This window comes from Triticum dicoccoides, chromosome 2A (assembly GCF_002162155.2).
Source record: "Triticum dicoccoides isolate Atlit2015 ecotype Zavitan chromosome 2A, WEW_v2.0, whole genome shotgun sequence".
NCBI classification, from domain to species: Eukaryota; Viridiplantae; Streptophyta; class Magnoliopsida; order Poales; family Poaceae; genus Triticum; species Triticum dicoccoides.
In genome coordinates, this window is record NC_041382.1 from 124353124 (window position 1) to 124370336 (window position 17213).

At 44.0% G+C, this 17213-nt stretch overlaps 1 protein-coding gene across 1 annotated transcript; it reads left to right on the plus strand.

Annotated features, from left to right (window-relative positions):
• Positions 1 to 373: 373 nt before the first annotated feature.
• LOC119353753 (signal peptidase complex-like protein DTM1) lies at positions 374 to 4715 on the plus strand. The gene is made up of 2 exons (XM_037620422.1): positions 374 to 806; positions 4293 to 4715. The coding sequence occupies exons 1-2, from the start codon at positions 553 to 555 to the stop codon at positions 4378 to 4380; spliced, it is 342 nt and encodes a 113-aa protein (XP_037476319.1). The 5' UTR covers positions 374 to 552; the 3' UTR covers positions 4381 to 4715.
• Positions 4716 to 17213: the final 12498 nt, after the last annotated feature.

The window sequence follows — 17213 nt, forward strand, 5'->3', positions numbered from 1 at the left end:
TGAAGGGTTTGGAGGATAATAAATGCTCAATAACTTGATTTTAATCTCTTTAGTATTTGGATCCAAGCATGGATGAGACTAGCAAATTTTAGTCCCATTATTTTTAGTTATGGGACTAAAACGTATCCAAGCACCCTCTGAATTATTCAGAGATCCGAAAAGTATTTTATACTTTATCTTTGAATTTCCGGCAGCCGTGCCGCTCCGCTTTCACTAGCTAGCAGCATCATTAACTGATGAGCAGTTGCATCTGGCTGGCTGGCTGGCTGATCAGGCGAGCCGGGCCCGCATGTCAGCCCAACGGGCCGGTAAACCCACGCCATAAAGAAGGCCTAAGTTCCTGTCGCCAGCCCACAGGAAGGAGAGAGAGCGGCAGAAGCATCATCAGCGGCAGCAGCGAAGGCAAAGCAAATTGCACAGAGGCAGCGCGCGGCGGAGGCACACGCGCTTCTCGTGCTGCTGCCTTGGCGTGGGTGGGGAGAGGGGGGAGGAGCTTCGAGAAGGTTCCGAGGCGGGAGAGGGCTGCTGGCGGGGGCCGCGGGCGCCGGAAGCATGTTGGGGAGGGACGAGCTGCTGCGGCGGAGCCTCGTGACGCTGGCGGCAGCCGTGGTGGTGACCGGGGTGGCCACGGCGTCCGTGCGGAAGGCGCTGGCCACCTACGTCTTCGGCATCCTGGCCATCGCCGGCGTGCTGCTCCCGGACTGGGAGTTCTTCGACCGCGACTTCTCCCAGTGGCTCACCCCCATGCCCGCCTCCCGCCGCACGGCCGCCGCCGCCGCCGCCGAGCGCGAGCACGACATTTGGAGGTCAGCTTTCCGAGCCCCGCCCCCCTCCCCTGTCCCGTGATCTATCCGTCTGAGAATTCGCGGCGAATCGTCCAGCGCCGGAGATCCCCGCGATTTGACCGTCTTGATGCGATTTTGCTTTATTTGCGGGTAGTTGAGGGGCAGACATCGCCTGTTTACGGCCGTTCCGAATTTTGTGGTGAAATTGTGCCGCTGTTTCGTTAGTTATTAGTGGCGGCCTGGCGGCAGAATTGGGTTTGGGACGCACGGTAGAAGAACGACAAGGCTTACGCGCTTTTCGTGGCTCAACTTTTGCCACGTACTTGCGATTTTGGTATTCCCTCGTATGAAGTTTGAGAGGTTACTCCTTTTTTTTGAGCTCTAGTGTCGTATGGCCTCGGATTCGACAAGAAATTGGTGAACATATTAGTCTTCTGTTATCCTTTTTGAAAATTACTTTTCTGTTATCCTACAGGTGTGGTTTGATGTGTTTTTCATTTGGGTTTGTTCGAAAGAACCAGAGATCGATTGTCTGTTTGGTCTCTCTATATAGTAGTTTGAAATTAGAAGTTCATCGATCCAAATCTCACAGCAATTGATGGGTGCAGAGTATACCTTGTGTGATCTAGCGTGAGTTCTCTACAGAAATACTAGTATAATAATCTCCACATCCCAATGGCAACATTGTATCTAGAAAGAAGAACATCCCAACATCAACGCCATTTTCGATGGGGATGCCCGGTCTTAACTCTTAACTAAATTTAATTGAGAAATTAGGGTTGCTGGTGTGTGGTCCTGCTGCTTTACTGAGGGGAAGGCTCACTGGCCTATGACTTTGTTCTGCACGGCAGCTGGGGGTTGGTTTGGTTGTGTCTTTGCATGTTCTGGAGGTCCAAAATTGTGTAATGGACCGAGTAAGTATGCGATGGTCCTTGCCACCTTGGTTCTTAGCACAACAATTGGGTTGTTGATGCTTCCGGTACTGGATTAGTGGATCAGATTTCTGAACGGGTATCACCTTTCAGGATGATGCATGTGTCCTTTAAATGTGTACCGGTTTGGCAATTATTTTGTCATTGTGCGTGTGAATTCCGGTTTGAACCAGCTATTTGTGACATGGCGACAGGTTGAATCATTTGTTTTGCCGCTTTGACACACGATCTCACTTTGAATTGCATTTTAGCATTTGAAAAAGTTCTGAAACGAGGGCCCCACGCATCGTTGTGATGTGGCGTTCTTTACTCGACACATTGCAGGCCAACCTGGGCGTGTATTCTGCAAATACGTGCCTGACGCGGCAGATGCTAGCCGATGACGTGGCAAAACGAAGTTTATATTAGCAGAGACCGGCTGTGGGTACAATAGAATCTTGCGAGGAGCGGAACTGAGATCGACGGAAGGTGGCTGGAAACAAGTTGAAGCCACGAGTTGATGCCCTGCTAGGTCGGACGTAAACCTCCGGTCAGCGTGTGCCACTTAAGCATATATTTGCAATATACATGTCCTAGTTGGCCTGCGATGTGTCAAGCAGTAAGTTTCACGTCACCCGAACGATTGGGGCCATCATGTCAGAACCACTTGAAGAGCTGAAATGTGGTATAAATATGTGCAAAATCTGGTTTAGAATGGCACATACCATCAAATAGAATAAAATGTAGTTCAACCTGCACTTTGTTACAAATAATTAGCTTCAAATAGATTTTATTCTCAGTGTATTGTAACGTACAAGGTAGAAGAAATCAGTTTTGTCAAGGCCTCAAGGGACAGTGGTTTTTTTAATTGTTACTTCTACAAAGGTTTATTTTGTTGTACTTTTCCTAGAGTTGTCCTATTCTTTTCCTTGGCTAAATTTTCTTTTTTCACAAATGAAATACCAAATAACATGTGAGGAGTACTGTGGTGATGCTGCTAAGCCCTGGGTGAAGGGATGGGCAAGATGACAAAAGTCCTAATTTAGCTAGTACTCCCTCCGTTCCGAATTACTTGTCTTGGATTTGTCTAGATACGGATGTATCTAGACTCATTTTAGTGCTAGATACCTCCGTATCTAGAAAAATCTAAGACAAGTAATTCGGAACGGAGGGAGTAGCATAAAGTAGCACCAACTGTAACTTCAGTTAGTCTGATGAGCAGTGACGATCCAAGATGACTCATGTCTTGCCACAATGCCACATATTTCTGTAGTAAGAGTTTTTTTTTTTCTGAATGAGTACATGCACAAATTCATCGGGTTGCTTGTGTATAGCTTAGTTGATCATTCAAACATGCATGTCCTTGCAGCATTTTAGTATCGGCATCCAAGGTGAAATGAGGGAATATGGTTTATGCGATGTGCCAGTATCCAAGGATTCTCATTGTGGGTGTTTTAGTGCCGACCCTGACTATAGTCGCTGGACTAGCTCTGCTTTGATGTCTCAATCCTGTTGTCGGCATCTGAAAAGCTACTTAATAAAATGAGTCACTATCATGCAGTTGTTAGCATAAGTTGGTAGTGGTTCTTGGTTGGTAAACACCAAGCAAATGGTCAAACCTGCCTTAACCTTCAATGCCAACGAGAAACCATTTTCTGTCAGTGGAAGAATCCAGAAGCCAAAATATTTTTATGTAGTGTCATGTTGCTGAGAAGAAGCACATGGGCAAATAGCACTTGCAGTAATAATAGACACCTTCTCAACCCTTGGTTTAACAGATTGTGATTGCGGTAATTTTGTTATTTCAGTTAAACTACTAAGTGGTACATCTATATAGCAGAGCACCTCATAGTGTCCCGATGCTTGTGAAAATATGTGATAGCCTGTCAAGATTTTATGTGATGTGATTTAGCTCGTGAAAATTTGTCTCCTTTCTGTCCCACAACTATTTTAGAGGAAACTATGTGATGGCCTTTACTTCATCACTTTATTGTTGAGGTTTTTGCACGGGTTTTTCAAACTAGTTGGCGTAACCTTGATGCAAGTAGGTTGTCGGTCATAATTCCACATGATTTTCCTTTTTCTGATAAAGAGGTCACCAACTGATAGCCGAGAATTTCTAGCCAGTGAGCTGATTGAATAATAAGGTAGTGAGCTGATTGAATAATAAATGGGTAAGAACTAACACTGCGCCACCTATTGGAATTGGACATATCGTGTAGGTTGCCATATCACATCTTTTTTCGCGGGAATCGCAGCTACAACTACTAGGTCTCACAGTTTCATTCTAAATTATGAAAAAGGAAATTTCCTGGCATGGTATTAGGATATATAGCCGAATGTGTGGTTATGTGCAGTGTCAAATACTCCCTCTGTAAACAAATACCATAAGACATTTTAGATCACTAAAGTAGTGACCTAAAACGTCTTATATTTGTTTACAGAGGGAGTACTTTGTTCTTCAACTGGACTATGGACTATTGTTTACTATGCTTCCGTCGAAACAAGTTTGATACGCAGCTAGGAAGTACAAACAAAAACAAGTAGCTCCATCTGAAAATACTGATCTTTTATTTGTTTGCCTTGTTTCCTGCAGATTTAAGCCGTATCCACTCAGGATGGCCGTGCTCACGACGATCTACGGGTTTGGACTTTACAAGTGGTGGACGTACGTATCTCACTAACGAGACAGACCCATGACCTCCTCCCCTGTCTCACTCTCATGATACGAAAGATTTCGAGAGTAGTACCATCACATCGATCAAATTGCTTTGCCTTGCTTCATGATCAGACAATTAGTACATCGGGGGATCATACGAGAACGTCCGGAGGGGAAATGAACACCCGGCCGCAAGTTCATCTCTGTAGCTAATGGGTTTTTGTAATGTGCAAATGTCATTCTTAGATCAAAAGGAGCACTGTTACTTCGTTTTTCTTCTTGTTGTACAGTATATATGCGTCGTCTCTGATTGCTGTTGATGTTGTTGTGGTCGAGATAGGAGCATGCCATGGTTATGTCTCAGGTGATTTGCATGGTTCGCGTGACTGCCGCCCTTTCTCCATGGAACCGTGTTCGGCGTGCATGTTTGCTTGATCCGGGGATGCACAAAACTTGCCGGGTGAAAGTATATCGGCGGCCGTTATTATTGTTGTACTGTCATGATTGAAAATGAATATATCAAAAAATTTCTCGTAAAAAAGGAAGCATACGGCAAATTTAGATGTAATGTTATTATTTTTTATGTCCGTTATACTGTCACGATTGAAAATCATACCGGCGGCCGGCTGACGCCGGCACGGGCATGGGGCGGCAACGGCTCGACCCGCGGCGTGGATGGTGTGAGCCGTGAGCGTACAACGGTGAGGCGAGCGGAGGTTTCCGTCCAGCAACGGTTCACTCTGTCGGGGTTCAGGCGACTCGGGGTTTGGCATTGCAGTGATGTCTCTAGCGGACTATACCCGCGCACACGAGCCACGCGCGGGGCTGTTAACCGAGGAACCGGTGGAAACCTCTTGTTGGATTCGACCGGGCGCATATGCTGGGGGTAAAATTGACAAATTTAACCTATGAACGAAATCAAATCACAGAATGAACTGTCCGTGAAACTATATCACGCGACTGACCTTCGTGTGTGACGTCTGACACGAAGGCGTCACACTACACTGTGCAACGCCTCGCAGATAGGCGCTACACGCCTGGCCAGCGTCGCACCTATGTGATCCGAAAGTTACTAAGTCAGTGTGCAGCGCCTGAGAGCTAGGCGCCACACTATACAGTGTAGCGCCTAGCTTCTAGGCGTTGCACTAGTGGTTGCTTCATTTTGTAGTGCAACCACTAGTGCAGCGCCTGAGAGCTAGACGCCACACTATACAGTGCAGCGCCTAGCTCGTAGGCTCTGCACAATGACTTAACAATTTTTAGGCAGTTTGAGGTGCAACGTTGACCAGGCGTGTAGCGCCTATCTGTGAGGCGTTGCACAATGTAGTGTGACGCCTTCGTATCGGGCGTCACACAAAAATGTCAGCCGCGTGAAATAGTTTCACGAGTAGTTCATTCTGTGATTTGATTTCATCCACAGGTTAAATTTGTCAAATTTGCCATATGCCGGGGTGGAAGAACCGGATAAAGCAGGAGGGTATTCCGACCCATGAAATGCCCAGCCAGAAGAAAATCAACTAGTACTACATTCATATGCATCACGTTGGCTAGCTTAGGACAGAAAGTAAGAAACGGCCGGTACTTGTCACTAGACACTGCCGACATGGAGAGCCAAAAGTCCTTTTTGCTCGCCAGCTCAAATGAACTCGCGATGAAAAGTAAAAAAGAATCAAAAAGAAAATCTGAAACTTTCTTTTTGTAAACTTCGAGTGTTTGCAAAACTTCATCGTGTAATGATATTCACGAAAGTCATGGCAAAAAGAAAAAAAAACCAGGACTCCAAAATGCTTTTAAAATAGTAGTTTTAAAGCGAGTGCGGCGTTTCAGCACCCGGGCTCATAAATAAAAAAAATCCAAACTTTTTTCCAAGCAAGATGCTTGTGTGTGCGATGTTCATGAAAAAATTGGTGGAGTTTGAGCATTCGAGAAGCGCACGACAAAAAAGACAAAATCTGGCTCTGTGAATAAGGTTACTGTTCACGCAATATTCTAGCCGAATTTCTCTTTTTTGCCACAAGCTCAACAACTGTCCAAACATGATGAAATCTTGCACAGACATCATGCACACAAACATCTTCCCAGCAAAAAAATAATAATCATTTTTTTCTATTTTTTCTATTTTTAATAGCTGTACTATTTACCGGGCTCATCTGAACCCGAGCAGCAGAGTGGATTACCGCTTTAAAGCATCTAATCTAACTAGTTTAACCTCCCAGGAAATCAAGCCTCCTGGTGCATTGTGTGTGAAAGGGCCCAGTGGGTCCATGTTGTCAGTGGATGACCCATGTGGGCCGGAACGCTTGGCCCAACTTGCCCAGGACAACACGTAACATGATGTCCCCCAACTTCCTCAGGCACGTTCTGCTCAAACAAAACTTGCCCACGCTAGTCCTCTCGCGCTCCTGACACTGTTCTTCCCCTCTCCTAAATCGTCGGCTCCCGCCTGCAATTCCGCCGGCCTCCCCGTCTAATATCCACCACCAGTCGGCCCGCATCGCTCTCCTCTAGCAATTCCCCCACCGTCGCCTCGACCATCCGTGATCCACCTACTCACGCGTCCCCATGATGGTGTTGGGGAACGTAGTAATTTCAAAAATTTCCTACGCACACGCAAGATCATGGTGATGCATAGCAACGAGAGGGGAGAGTGTTGTCTACGTATCCTTGTAGACCGAAAGCGGAAGCGTTAGCACAACGCGGTTGATGTAGTCGTACGTCTTCACGATCCGACCGATCAAGTACGGAACGTACGGCACCTCCGAGTTCAGCACACGTTCAGCCCGATGACGTCCCTCGAACTCCGATCCAGCCGAGTGTTGAGGAAGAGTTTCGTCAGCACGACGGTGTGATGACGATGTTGATGTTCTACCGATGCAGGGCTTCGCCTAAGCACCGCTACAGTAATATCGAGGTGGACTATGGTGGAGGGGGGCACCGCACACGGCTAAAGGATCAAACGATCAATTGTTGTGTCTATGGGGTGCCCCTGCCCCCGTATATAAAGGAGCAAGGGGGGGGGGGGGTGCGGCCGGCCAGGGAGAGGGCACGCCATGAGGAGTCCTACTCCCACCGGGAGTAGGACTCCCCCCCTTCCTAGTTGGAATAGGATCCGGGAGAAGGAAAGAGAGAGGGGAAGAAGGAAAGAGGGGGCCGGCCCCCCTTGCCCTAAACCAATTCGGTTTGGGCCTTGGGGGGCGCACCCCACACTCCCCTTGCTTCCCTCTATTTCCACTAAGGCCCATATAGGCCCATTAAGCTCCTGGGGGTTCCGGTAACCTCCCGGCACTCCGGTAAAATCCCGATTTCACCCGGAACACTACCGACATCCAAACATAGGCTTCCAATATATCAATCTTCATGTCTCGACCATTTCGAGACTCCTCGTCATGTCCTTGATCACATCCAGGACTCCAAACAACCTTCGGTACATCAAAACATATAAACTCATAATATAACTGTCATCGTAACGTTAAGCGTGCGGACCCTACGGGTTCGAGAACTATGTAGACATGACCGAGACACGTCTCCGGTCAATAACCAATAGCGGAACCTGGATGCTCATATTGGCTCCCACATATTCTATGAAGATCTTTATCGGTCAAACCGCATAACAACATACGTTGTTCCCTTTGTCATCGGTATGTTACTTGCCCGAGATTCGATTGTCGTTATCTCAATACCTAGTTCAATCTCATTACCGGCAAGTCTCTTTAATCGTTCCGTAATACATCATCCTGCAACTAACTCATTAGTTGCAATGCTTGCAAGGCTTATAGTGATGTGCATTACCGAGTGGTCCCAGAGATACCTCTCCGACAATCGGAGTGACAAATCCTAATCTCGAAATACACCAACCCAACAAGTACCTTCGGAGACACCTGTAGAGCACCTTTATAATCAGCCAGTTACGTTGTGACGTTTGGTGGCACACAAAGTGTTCCTCCGGTAAACGGGAGTTGCATAATCTCATAGTCATAGGAACATGTATAAGTCATGAAGAAAGCAATAGCAACAAACTAAACGATCAAGTGCTAAGCTAACGGAATGGGTCAAGTCAATCACATCATTCTCCTAATGATGTGATCCCGTTAATCAAATGACAACTCATGTCTATGGTTAGGAAACATAACCATCTTTGATCAACAAGCTAGTCAAGTAGAGGCATACTAGTGACACTCTGTTTGTCTATGTATTCACACATGTATTATGTTTCCGGTTAATAAAATTCGAGCATGAATAATAAACATTTATCATGATATAAGGAAATAAACAATAACTTTATTATTGCCTCTAGGGCATATTTCCTCCAGTCTCCCACTTGCACTAGAGTCAATAATCTAGTTCACATCGCCATGTGATTTAATACCAATAGTTCACATCACCATGTGATTAACACCCATAGTTCACATCGACATGTGACCAACACCCAAAGGGTTTACTAGAGTCAATAATCTAGTTCACATCGCTATGTGATTAATACCCAAAGAGTAGTAAGGTGTGATCATGTTTTGCCTGTGAGAGAAGTTTAGTCAACGGGTCTGCCATATTCAGATTCGTAAGTATTTTGCAAATTTCTATGTCAACAATGCTCTGCACGGAGCTACTCTAGCTAATTGCTCCCACTTTCAATATGTATCCAGATTGAGATTTAGAGTCATCTGGATCAGTGTCAAAACTTGCATCGACGTAACCCTTTACGACAAACCTTTTGTCACCTCCATAATCGAGAAACATATCCTTATTCCACTAAGGATAATTTTGACCGCTGTCTAGTGATATACTCCTAGATCACTATTGTACTCCCTTGCCAAAAAACAGGGCAGGGTATACAATAGGTCTGGTACACAGCATGGCATACTTTATAGAACCTATGGCTGAGGCATAGGGAATGACTTTCATTCTCTCTCTATCTTCTGCCGTGGTCGGGTTTTGAGTCTTACTCAACTTCACACCTTGTAACACATGCAAGAACTCCTTCTTTGACTGTTCCATTTTGAACTACTTCAAAATCTTGTCAAGGTATGTACTCATTGAAAAAATTATCAAGCGTCTTGATCTATCTCTATAGATCTTGATGCTCAATATGTAAGCAGCTTCACCGAGGTCTTTCTTTGAAAAACTCCTTTCAAACATTCCTTTATGCTTTGCAGAAAAATTCTACATTATCTCCGATCAACAATATGTCATTCACATATACTTATCAGAAATGCTGTAGTGCTCCCACTCACTTTCTTGTAAATACAGGCTTCACCGCAAGTCTGTATAAAACTATATGCTTTGATCAACTTATCAAAGCGTATATTCCAACTCCGAGATGCTTGCACCAGTCCATAGATGGATCGCTGGAGCTTGCATATTTTGTTAGTACCTTTAGGATTGACAAAACCTTCCGGTTGCATCATATACAACTCTTCTTTAATAAATCCTTTAAGGAATGCAGTTTTGTTTATCCATTTGCTAGATTCCATAAAATGCGGCAATTGCTAACATGATTCAGACAGACTTAAGCATAGATACAAGTGAGAAACTCTCATCGTAGTCAACACCTTGAACTTGTCGAAAACCTTTTTGCGACAATTCTAGCTTTGTAGATAGTAACACTACTATCAGCGTCCGTCTTCCTCTTGAAGATCCATTTAATCTCAATGGCTCGCCGATCATTGGGCAAGTCAATCAAAGTCCATACTTTGTTCTCATACATGGATCTCATCTCAGATTTCATGGTCTCAAGCCATTTCGCGAAATCTGGGCTCATCATCGCTTCCTCATAGTTCGTAGGCTCGTCATGGTCAAGTAACATGACATCTAGAACAGGATTACCATATCACTCTGGTGCGGATCTCACTCTGGTTTACCTACGAGGTTTCGGTAGTAACTTGATCTGAAGTTACATGATCATCATCATTAGCTTCCCCACTAATTGGTGTAGTAGTCACAAGAACAGATTTCTGTGATGAACTACTTTCCAATAAGGGAGCAGGTACAGTTACCTCATCAAGTTCTACTTTCCTCCCACTCACTTCTTTCGAGAGAAACTCCTTCTCTAGAAATGATCCATTCTCAGCAATGAATATCTTGCCTTCAGATCTGTGATAGAAGGTTACCCAACATTTTCTTTTGGGTATCCTATGAAGACACACTTCTCCGATTTGGGTTTGAGCTTATCAGGTTGAAACTTTTTCACATAAGCATTGCAACCTCAAACTTTAAGAAACGACAGCTTAGGTTTCTTGCCAAACCACAGTTCATAAGGTGTCATCTCAACGGATTTAGATGGTGCTCTATTTAATGTGAATGCAGTTGTCTCTAATGCATAACCCCAAAACGATAGTGATAAATTGGTAAGAGACATCATAGATCGCACCATATCTAATAAAGTACGGTTACGACCTTTGGACACACCATTACACTGTGGTGTTCTAGGTGGCGTGAGTAGTGAAACTATTTCATATTGTTTTAACTGAAGGCCAAACTCGTAACTCAAATATTTTACTTCTGCGATCATATCGTAGAAACTTTTATTTTTGTTACGATGATTCTCCACTTCACTCTGAAATTCTTTGAACTTTTTAAATGTTTCAGATTTGTGTTTCATCAAGTAGATATACTCATATCTGCTCAAATCATCTGTGAAGATCAGAAAATAATGATACCTGCCGCGAGCCTCAATATTCATCGAACCACATACATCAGTATGTATGATTTCCAACAAATCTGTTGCTCGCTCCATTGTTTCGGAGAACGGAGTCTTAGTCATCTTGCCCATGAGGCATGGTTCGCAAGCATCAACTGATTCATAATCAAGTGATTCCAAAAGCCCATCAGCATGGATTTTCTTCATGCGCTTTACACCAATAAGACCTAAACGGCAATGCCACAAATACGTTGCAATATCATTATTAACTTTGCATCTTTTGGCTTCAATATTATGAAAATGTGTATCACCACGATCAAGATCTAACAAACCATTTTCATTGGGTGTATGACCATAGAAGGTTTTATTCATGTAAACAGAACAACAATTATTCTCTAACTTACATGAATAACCGTATTGCAATAAACATGATCCAATCATATTCATGCTCAACGCAAACACTAAATAACATTTATTTTAGGTTTAACACTAATCCTGAAAGTATAGGGAGTGTGCGATGATGATCATATCAATCTTGGAACCATTTCCAATACACATTGTCACTTCACCCTTAACAAGTCTCTGTTCATTCTGCAACTCCTGTTTCAAGTTACTATTCTTAGCAACTGAACTAGTATCAAATACTGAGGGGTTGCTATAAACACTAGTAAAGTACACATCAATAACATGTATATCAAATATACGTATGTTCACTTTGCCATCCTTCTTATTCGCCAATTACTTGGGGTAGTTCCGCTTCCAGTGACCAGTCCCTTTGCAGTAGAAGCACTCAGTTTCAGGCTTAGGTCCAGACTTGGGTTTTTTCACTTGAGCAGCAACTTGCTTGCCGTTCTTCTTGAAGTTCCCCTTTCTTCCCTTTGTCCCTTTACTTGAAACTAGTGGTTTTGTTTACCATCAACACTTGATGCTTTTCTTGATTTCTACCTTCATCGATTTCAGCATCACGAAGAGCTTGGGAATCGTTTCCGTTATCCCTTGCATATTATAGTTCATCACAAAGTTCTACTAACTTGGTGATGGTGAATAGAGAATTCTGTCAATCACTATTTTATCTGGAAGATTAACTCCCACTTGATTCAAGCGATTGTAGTACCCAGACAATCTGAGCACATGCTCACTGCTTGAGCTATTCTCCTCCATCTTTTAGCTATAGAACTTGTTGGAGACTTCATATCTCTCAACTCGGCTATTTGCTTGAAATATTAACTTCAACTCCTGGAGCATCTCATATGGTCCATGATGTTCAAAACGTCTTTGAAGTCTCGATTCTAAGCCGTTTAAGCATGGTGCACTAAACTATCAAGTAGTCATCATATATAACATCTGCATCTGCTCCTGCTATAGGTTTGTCACCTAGCGGTGCATCAAGGACATAATTCTTCTGTGCAGCAATGAGGATAAACCTCCGATCACAGATCCAATCCGCATCATTGCTACTAACATCTTTCAACTTAGTTTTCTCTAGGAACATATCAAAAATAAAACAGGGGAGCTAAACGCGAGCTATTGATCTACAACATAGATATGCTAATACTACCAGGACTAAGTTCATGATAAATTTAAGTTCAATTAATCATATTACTTAAGAACTCCCACTTAGATAGACATCCCTCTAATCCTCTAAGTGATCACGTGATCTATATCAACTAAACCATGTTCGATCATCACGTGAGATGGAGTAGTTTCAACGGTGAACATCACTATGTTGATCATATCTACTATATGATTCACGCTCGACCTTTCGGTCTCCGTGTTCCAAGGCCATATCTGTTATATGCTAGGCTCGTCAAGTTTAACCTGAGTATTCCGCGTGTGCAACTGTTTTGCACCCGTTGTATTTGAACATAGAGCCTATCACACCCAATCATCACGTGGTGTCTCAGCGCGAAGAACTTTTGCAACGGTGCATACTCAAGGAGAACACTTATACTTTGATAATTTAGTGAGGGATCATCTTATAATGCTACCGTCAATCAAAGCAAGATAAGATGCATAAAAGATAAACATCACATGCAATCAATATAAGTGATATGATATGGCCATCATCATCTTGTGCTCGTGATCTCCATCTCCGAAGCACCGTCATGATCACCATCGTCATCGGTGCGACACCTTGATCTCCATCATAGCATCGTTGTCGTCTCGCCAATCTTATGCTTCTACGACTATCGCTACCTCTTAGTGATAAAGTAAAGCATTACAGGGCGATTGCATTGCATACAATAAAGCAACAACCATATGGCTCCTGCCAGTTGTCGATAACTCGGTTACAAAACATGATCGTCTCATACAATAAAATTTAGCATCATGTCTTGACCATATCACATCACAACATGCCCTGCAAAAACAAGTTAGACGTCCTCTACTTTGTTGTTGCAAATTTTACGTGGCTGCTACGGGCTTAGCAAGAACCGTTCTTACCTACGCATCAAAACCACAACGATAGTTTGTCAAGTTGGTGTTGTTTTAACCTTCGCATGGACCGGGCGTAGCCACACTTGGTTCAACTAAAGTTGGAGAAACTGTCACCCGCCAGCCACCTGTGTGCAAAGCACGTCGGTAGAACCAGTCTTGCGTAAGCGTACGCGTAATGTCGGTCTGGGCCGCTTCATCCAACAATACCGCCGAACCAAAGTATGACATGCTGGTAAGCAGTATGACTTATATCACCCACAACTCACTTGTGTTCTACTCGTGCATAAGACATCTACGCATAAAACCTGGCTCGGATGCCACCGTTGAGGAACATAGTAATTTCAAAAATTTCCTACGCACACGCAAGATCATGGTGATGCACAACAACGAGAGGGGAGAGTGTTGTTTACGTACCCTCGTAGACCGAAAGCGGAAGCGTTAGCACAACGCGGTTGATGTAGTCGTACGTCTTCACGATCCGACCGATCAAGTATCGAACATATGGCACCTCCGAGTTCAGCACACGTTCAGCCCGATGACGTCCCTCGAACTCCGATCCAGCCGAGTGTTGAGGGAGAGTTTCTTCAGCACGACGGTGTGGTGACGATGTTGATGTTCTACCGATGCAGGGCTTCGCCTAAGCACCGCTACAGTAATATCGAGGTGGACTATGGTGGAGGGGGGCACCGCACACGGCTAAAGGATCAAACGATCAATTGTTGTGTCTATGGGGTGCCCCCTGCCCCTGTATATAAAGGAGCAAGGGGGAGGGGTGCGGCCGGCCAAGGAGAGGGCGCGCCAGGAGGAGTCCTACTCCCATCGGGAGTAGGACTCCCCCCTTTCCTAGTTGGAATAGGATTCGTGAGAAGGAAAGAGAGAGGGGAAGAAGGAAAGAGGGGGCCGCCCCCTTGCCCTAAACCAATTTGGTTTGGGCCTTGGGGGGCGCACCCCACACTCCCCTTGCTTCCCTCTATTTCCACTAAGGCCCATATAGGCCCATTAAGCTCCCGGGGGGTTCCGGTAACCTCCCGGTACTCCGGTAAAATCCCGATTTCACCCGGAACACTTCCGACATCCAAACATAGGCTTCCAATATATCAATCTTCATGTCTTGACCATTTCGAGACTCCTCGTCATGTCCTTGATCATATCCGGGACTCCGAACAACCTTTGGTACATCAAAACATATAAACTCATAATATAACTGTCATCGTAACGTTAAGTGTGCGGACCCTACGGGTTCGAGAACTATGTAGACATGACCGATACACGTCTCCGGTCAATAACCAATAGCGGAACCTAGATGCTCATATCGGCTCCCACATATTCTACGAAGATCTTTATCGGTCAAACCGCATAACAACATACGTTGTTCCCTTTGTCATCGGTATGTTACTTGCCCAAGATTCGACCGTCGGTATCTCAATACCTAGTTCAATCTCGTTACCGGCAAGTCTTTTACTCATTCTGTAATACATCATCCCGCAACTAACTCATTAGTTGCAATGCTTTCAAGGCTTATAGTGATGTGCATTACCAAGTGGGCCCAGAGATACCTCTCCCACAATTGGAGTGACAAATCCTAATCTCAAAATACGCCAACCCAACAAGTACCTTCGGAGACACCTGTAAAGCACCTTTATAATCACCCAGTTACATTGTGACGTTTGGTGGCACACAAAGTGTTCCTCTGGTAAATGGGAGTTGCATAATCTCATAGTCATTGGAACATGTATAAGTCATGAAGAAAACAATAGCAACAAACTAAACGATCAAGTGCTAAGCTAACGGAATGGGTCAAGTCAATCACATCATTCTCCTAATGATGTGATCCCGTTAAGCAAATGACAACTCATGTCTATGGTTAGGAAACATAACCATCTTTGATCAATGATCTAATCAAGTAGAGGCATACTAGTGACACTCTGTTTGTCTATGTATTCACACATGTATTATGTTTCCGATTAATACAATTCTAGCATGAATAATAAACATTTATCATGATATAAGGAAATAAATAATAACTTTATTATTGCCTCTAGGGCATATTTCCTTCAGATGGACCCTAGCCGACGTTTAGAACAAGGAATTAATGTCAAGGAAAGGGGCGACAAGCTGAACACGTACAAGGGACCCTTCCTTCCATCTTTTTCTTTCTTTCTTGACAAATCCAATCCAATCCAAGTGAAGACAAGTTCTCCTTTGCATTTAACACTGATTCCTGTGTGTTTGTGTGAATTTTCTTCCTCCCGACAATGATTGCTGGCACCAAGCACACAAAAGATTTGAGGCAAGAATTTTTATCTGTTTCCATGACATTTCCCTTGACTTCACTGTAGAGGTCTGTGCTTTGAGTTCCCTCCCGCAGTTTGTGCTTACATCATCAATTTCTCTTTGCGCTAATATTTTTCAGTAGCAGCAATTTAAACTACTGAGTTTACTATGTGTTTGAGGTCTTGAGGACATGACCTGAGGTTGGATTGTAATCAGTATCATTAATATTAGTACTTAGTAGCATACCCACTAAGTGTTCACCAGAATGTCCAAGTCCTCAAAACATGGGTGATTGAGAAAAAAATCATATGCAAAATTTTCAGGTCGGAATTTAATTTTATGTTCCAATCTCATTTTATTTTATTTCTATCATTGACAATAAGCTGCATGGACCACATCTTAGATAAAGTGTAAACCTTTTTATTTTAAAGTTGCAAGATAGTGTTGTTAACTTATGAAGGTAGGGTTCATCATGGGGACGCGTAGTTGCGATGTTGCTCAGGTATCGCTGCCTATAAATCCTATTGACTTGAGTTAATTGTTTGTTCCATCTAATATTTATAGATACTAAGGCTGGAGCCAGACAACCTCAAATTAAGATGTTGCCTGTGCAGGGATAAAATCCTATTGACTTGCCAATTAATTAGTTCTGCTACTCTAGTTAAAAACTTATTAGTGTCTCCTCTCAATATCACTACAGGAATCAGGTTCTTTGCCGTCAGCCATGGCAGACGGCAAAGGCATGCCTAGCGGACAGCAAAGACCTTTGCCGTCAGCTAGCAGATGGCAAACCGTCCGACTGAACGAACCACAACAAAGGGCTCTTTGCTGTCTGCTGGCTGACGGCAAAGATGTCAAGACCTTTGCCGTCCGTTGGCAGATGACAAAGGGCCTGGACGACACACGTGGTAGGTTAGTTCTGTTAGGAAGTTAACGACATGCTTTGCCGTCTGCTAGTAGACGACAAAGACCTTTTCATCTTTGTCGTCCGCCAGCCGACGGCAAAGTGCCTAAATAGGCCAGCCCAGGTAGCTGCCATGTGGCATGCTATGCCGTCTGCTGGCAGACGACAAAGGTGCAAAGGTCTTTGTCGTCTGCCAGTAGACGACAAACTGACCAATAGGCCAGCCACAGTGCCCCAGGTTGCACATGTAGCTGCCACATGGCAGCTTTGCCGTCTGCTGGCTGATGGCGAAGCTCTTTGCCGTCTGCCAGCAGACAACAAAGAGCCTGTACAGCCCCTGTTTTTTTCTTAAATTCATTCAATTTCACACACACACACACACACACACACATATATATATAACAAGTTTCCAACATCATATATATAACAAGTTTCCAACAACAAGTTATCCAACAACATATCGAACACAAGTTATCCAACAACATATCCAACATATCCAACAACATATCCAACACAAGTTATCCAACAACATATCCAACAAGTTATCCAACACATATCCAACAATGTATCAAACATAAACGAAGCATAAGGAGAAGAGTAGACTCCATGA

What these genes read in the sequence shown, in the direction of transcription:
- LOC119353753 (XM_037620422.1), top strand. Translation starts at nt 553, where the DNA reads ATGTTGGGGAGGGACGAGCTGCTGCGGCGGAGCCTCGTGACGCTGGCG. An exon ending in CGCGAGCACGACATTTGGAG is followed by an intron (nt 807 to 4,292) that starts GTCAGCTTTCCG and finishes TGTTTCCTGCAG; the next exon opens with ATTTAAGCCGTATCCACTCA.